Genomic DNA, 6157 nt, shown 5'->3' with positions numbered 1-6157 from the left:
TCAAGCATTTTTCCTACACAATAAATATAAATTTATAATGGTACACTCAAGGTCAATACAATGAATTTTCGATTATTTTGTTGGCATAATCCTTAACAGAGTAGGAATAATTTTAATCCAATTGCCATTCGTTCATCGGCCATCGTAAATAGCAGAATTAGGGCCCGGGTAAATAACATTTCTACAAGTATTGTCAACAATAGAAAATACTCAAATGACATAAAATTGACTTTTTTGGTTAGTATTTAGTGCTTGTTGAGTTAATTGCCCTGCGCAGTATTGGTGGTATAATGTAAGCAATAAAGGTTTTGTTAAATTATTTTATGTATTGGTTTTATTTTAATAATAAGCGTATTATTTCAGTTTCTTTTTTCATCAGTTTGATAAGTTACTTTTCAGGTATAATAAGTATTATATTTATTTAAAGGTACCGCCATGCCAAATACTCTATTAATTCTTAGTATAATTTATTGATTTTTTCTTAAAGGCATAAAATTATCAGAAAAAAATATGCGGTTCGGCCCGGGCAGGATGTATCAGGATGGCGGCAAAATTGAGAAAAGGCGGCAAATTATCATGTAAAATTTCGATGTTCCGCGCGTGAACGAAACATCAACAAAGAGGTGTAACGTTACTTCGTGACACATTGAACGAGCTTTTTTAAATGCCTAGTTTGGGCGCCATATAAGCCCTTGGTACCCATATAAGCCTTTAAGGAGACCAGGTATCTTCCTAGAAGTTATCCCGTGAACAGTAAATGAAAAGCAAATATGTACAAATAACAACGAAAATAAAAATGCAAGAATAGGGTATACGGCCTTATTTAATTTTCTCACAATACATTAGCATAGTCACTCAATATTTTCATTTAACAATATTTTCTTTTATTTAAACTAAATAATAAATTGTGACAGCACCCTTCACACTTGAAATATATACAATTGACAACTTTTAATTGTTGTTTTAAACAAATGGAAAAGAATTATACTTCAGTTTTTACAAAAAAAAAAGAAACAAAAAGGTGTTTTTTTTACAGACAGAAATTTATAAATACTAGAATTTGTTAGCAAAATAGTCTTTAATGAGTAGTCGTTTAAATAAACCGCTTTTAATTACTTTCGTTAGGCTTTAACTTTCATTGTGATTATAATATTAACAAAGAGCTGTAAAATAAGCTTATAGTAATAAATTTCAATATAATTCATTTCCATTTGTTATAAAAATACTTTTACAACCAATAATAATCAAATACTCTCAAATAACATAAATCAAGTCATTAATTACTTATCCACTCTTCATTTATACCAAAGCAGTTGTAATACTAATCGCGTCGACTATTCGCAGCGATTGTCGCAAATTAAACTTATCCTCATGTCTTTTCCAAAGCATATTACTTTTATCTTAAATCTAACGTTTGTGGCCTGTATTATTATTTAGGATATTTTGGAAGCTAACTAAAATGTTAACAATTTAAAATGAGTAAATTGTGATGTTTTAAATGAATTATGCATATTTTTCAGAAAACGGTGTATTTTTAATTGTTTCTGTACATAAATTATTACATTACTACATATTTTTAACTTCTATATTTGTAAATACATAAAAACAATTATGATATTAGACTATTATTTCCATTTATTTATTTATTTATGCTTATACATGTTGGTAAGTAAGTTTTCTAGTAAGCCTTATTGCAAAAAATGATGAGGTCAGCTTCTAGTTTTATATAGACAACTGTTTAATTCTATTATTTAAATGTAATAATCTAGATTACCAAAAATAATGTTGTAAATGGCAAAAAAACCTGAAAAATAATATCACAGGCCTGAATTATTAAGTGAAAGCTTTGGGAAAGAAATAGTCAGTCAATACAACGGACTGTTAACCGAACACTGAAATACAACTCCGAGGATCTTTGAGATGGTTACACCGAAATTTAATCAAACTGAAAGTGATTTCCGTCAAACACCTTTTTATTCGTGTTTAAGCTAAACAAATTAAGTATGTGTCTTTGTGTAACTAAGGTTCAGAGAAAAGCGAAATGTTAGAGTCAACTTTTTGATCAGACAAGGGCCTACTTATCAGCTATTATAAGACTGTCTATCTCTACGTTAGATAGAAAGGTATGGAAGAAGAAGACATGTTGCGCCGACCTCAAATAAAATATATGGGATAAGGGCAGGGGAATGACGATGATGATCGCAGAGTGATAGAGATATAATATCATGTCATCTCTGTCACTCTAAGGCAACTTAAAACTGAGTTATATTTCAGAATTCGGTCATAGAAACAAAAAGTCAACTAAAAACGTCAATTCTACAAAAATCTGTTAATTTCACACATTGACCGGTTATTTCTAACAAATCTATACAAAAGCGTTTAAGTAACATTATTATTGTTTAAATTAATCACAACTTTCGGTAGTCTTCATAGGCTGTTAAACTTGCGATTATTTGTCACAAGTAGTTTTATTCTATTGCATGTATAATAATATATTTTATCTGCACACATATTATGTATTTTGCAAAAGCGATTTGAAAGCAAAGTATGACGATTATTGCAAAAAGTTTATAACAAAAAAGAAAAATTTAATTTTCGCTCGGTATTACGGATTGCAATAAACGACTTAGTAATAATTGTAGATGACAATAATTGTACAAATTTTGCTAACACATTGCTTCGACATTGCCTTTGCAAGTTACCTGATACATTTGCTAGTTTCTATTGAACCTGTTGACAAGTATTCTGATCAGAACTGTTATTGATTGATCAGTAATCTTTCATTCAGTCACAGCGGTTTCCGTGAGATTTTATTCTATCATTTTTGTATCAATTTATATTAAAGAAACAGTTTGTGAGAATAGCGATTATTCAATGTTTTATTGTACAGTACTATTGATATTTTAAATAATTTTTATTACCAGATAGATAAGGACTACATAAACACTATAAATTTTATTTAACTAAGACCAAATTCCTCTTGAATGACAACTATGTTAACATTTTTAATACTTATATTTGCGTATGAAAATAGCATAATTTTAGCTAGTATTATACAAAATATATATATTTTTGATGTGATAATTTCTTATGGGAGTATAAATCGCGTTACAACGCCACTAAGATTTTCTCAAGTTAAACAATTTTAGTATAAAATAATATAATATTGGACAAAATTCACACAACGCCATCTAGTCTCAAATTAAGCAGAGCTTGTGTTACGAGTACTAGACAACTGATAAACATACTTATATAGTTCTAAATACATACATAATATAGATAAATTACACCCAGAAACAGAACAAATGATCGTGCTCATCACACAAACATTTGCCCTGGGTGGGAATCGAACCCACGACCTCCGGTATAGCAGTCAGGGTCACTAACCACTAGACCAACAGGCCAGTCTACCAAACCAGTAGATCAAAACTACATTTACATAGTGATTAAATATTATATTCATTTTACATAAAGCTGGTTTTACAATGTTTTAGCAGACTTATTGTTAATTAAGTAAATGTTTTTATGTACAAGTATCTATTCGATACCTAGTTTTAGCACTAAATCTGATTGAATATCAGTGGTTAAAGTCTATGAGCTGTTTAGGCTCCTTCGAATTAGCATTTCTTCAGCGTAGATGTTGAAAAAGCTTTTGCCAAAACGGATAACGATTTTTCAGAGCGGAATTATGAACTTTAAGACACGGTAGTTAAGATTGCCTTTTGATAGTACCACTGATATTCAATCGTATAAATCCATGTTTATAAGTTACAAAGTTTGAGTCAACTTATATTGATGTGACTGGAAGTCAAATTTAATATAGATTTGGGAAATGTCTAGATTGTGAATAGTCTCAGTAATAAGACATTTGAGAGAATATATACCTATACGCAACATATTTATTTCGGTCATCATATATTTTTAATGGTGTGTATGCTTATGGTCACTATATCTATTCCAAAAATACTCAAAATATATTATATGGAAGGCCCAACCCATGTTAGTCAAGGAAGAAATTATGGAAATTAGACAGTGTAACTTATAAACGGATTTCTGCCAAAAAGTCTTAAAACTATTGCCGTCTCTCGCACTTACCATTCATATTCTATCTCACTCTTACCCAGGTCAAGTTATATTATCCTTAACATAATTACAACTAACTTAAAACTAATTATATTAATTGTGATTGCGAAATGGACATTAAAAATAATGTATAGAAAAAATAGACATGTTCTAGAAAAATAATAATTAGTAATTTTAATAATTTCCATTGATCTAAACAACAATTTTGATATAAATATTGTCTATAATTGAATATTGCGTACATTGCTTTTTTATATATTTTTCGATATTGTAAATCTAAATAAAAAATGCTTTAACATTTTGGGGTCAGGTATAGACGTCACTGAGTGGCAAAATATAGCAAGCAGTGACGTCATTCGTTTATATTTTCAAATATTTTGTAATTGATAATTTTATGCTTGTGGAACAAGCGTCGTGTATTATATCATTCATTAACTGAGGGCATTCAAATTGAGAACTTCTATCTGTTTAGACTCGGCTCACCTCGAAAACCTTGGACTGAGATTTTCCCCACAAGTTTTACACAACGCCATCTACTCCCAGACTAAGCTAAGCTTGTTTTATGAGTACGAGGCAACAGATAAACTTACTTACATATTTCTATACCAACCCAACATATTATAGATAAATTAAACCCAGACCCAGAATAAATGATCGTGCTCATCACACAAACAGTTGGTCCCGGATGGGACTCGAAACCACGACCTTCGGTTTAGCAGTCAGGGTTACTAACCACTAGACCAACTGGCAAGAATTGTTTTTTTATGCCTCAAACAATCTAGGAAAGGAAATTTTATGTTCAAATATTTTCTATATATCAAGTATTGTATAACTAGTTGAGACAGCAACTGGTATTAAATAATTAAGGTCGGTTTAAATACTTAGAATTTACAATATCGAAAAGTATAAAAACATAATTTGTCTTCAAATTAAAGATGTATGAATTTAACTCATCTTCACGTGGCGCCATCTGTGGGTGATACTTCTAAGTACGTTGTGTCCTTATTATCTACCAAACAACCTATAGACACTTCATATTAGACGACCGATGTCTGTCAAAACATCAGACTAGTAAATATTATATAGGTGGCTCGTTACTCAATAATTTTGAATACGTTTCGACCAGTACAGTGATTGTTAGCACTTCCGTTTTAACATAGACTGTCAATGGGTCAATTAAAGAAGTACCTCGCTTCGTCCAACCTTATTTTGTTCACTGTAACGTCGTTGTCTTGGGTTAGATAAGTCTCGTATACACGAGGTTGCAAGTTCGATTTCAACGAAGCATAGTACCAGTGAGACTTATTCAATTTATTAACTTTTCTAAGGACAAACGGTAAATGAAAACATCGTGAGGAAACCTAGATTCCAATAGGAATTTGAACTTATTTGCAGTGGGTGAACATTATCAATGCAAATATCAGTGTCTAGCAATGGGATATTACATAAGCTGATATTATAACTAAATATCTGTTTTATTAGACTGAGGATTAGCCCTAGTTCAGACATTCGGGAATCGCGCAGTTTGAAACCGCAAAACTGTGATGCTATTCAGACACCGACGGTTATTATGCGATTTAGTGCGAGGATAATTTCAGTTTGAAAATGGCGGTCGACTCAATAGTAATAGAAACGCGCGGGAGCAGCGCGATTCTATTTTCGCGGTTATGTCTGAACAATTACTTAATAACTCGTACAAATAAGACCCGCGCGATTTCCATGCGATTCTAAAATCGCGCGGTTCCCGCCGTGTCTGAACTAGACCATAGGCGTCTATAGGTTGTATGGTCATTGAACGCTAATGCAGCCTTCATTTGTGTGTTACACAAATTAAATGTTTCCTTATAAACACAGTCGCACGCACACATAGCGCCGCGCACATGAGTTGGACTATCTGTTAATATTTGTATCACGCTTGCCTTAAATCCAAGTTCCTATAAGTTAGCTTCAAGCCCCGACTTTGTTTCTCCGTTTGTTTAAAAGCGAATTGTTGCTCTGTTCTAGCGTTTTAATTTGAACCTGAAAATAAAGATTGTTATTAGTAAAGTTATTTGTTTAGACAAGATTGTTAATG

At 31.5% G+C, this 6157-nt stretch overlaps 1 protein-coding gene across 2 annotated transcripts in view; it reads right to left on the bottom strand.

Moving 5' to 3' along the window:
• Window positions 1-4458: 4458 nt before the first annotated feature.
• The window catches only part of LOC113498486 (MAP kinase-activated protein kinase 2), a 48769-nt gene continuing 47070 nt past the window's right edge, over window positions 4459-6157 (bottom strand). For both annotated transcript variants that reach the window (XM_026878495.1, XM_026878496.1), the window contains exon 8: window positions 4459-6102. In XM_026878495.1, coding sequence (XP_026734296.1) covers window positions 6031-6102 — 72 coding nt within the window. In that variant the 3' untranslated portion in view covers window positions 4459-6030. The remainder of the gene's footprint in view (window positions 6103-6157) is intronic.

Source organism: Trichoplusia ni, chromosome 11, assembly GCF_003590095.1.
Source record: "Trichoplusia ni isolate ovarian cell line Hi5 chromosome 11, tn1, whole genome shotgun sequence".
NCBI lineage: Eukaryota > Metazoa > Arthropoda > Insecta > Lepidoptera > Noctuidae > Trichoplusia > Trichoplusia ni.
Note: the sequence above shows the minus strand (reverse complement) of the source record. Positions and strands in the feature narration are given on the sequence as shown.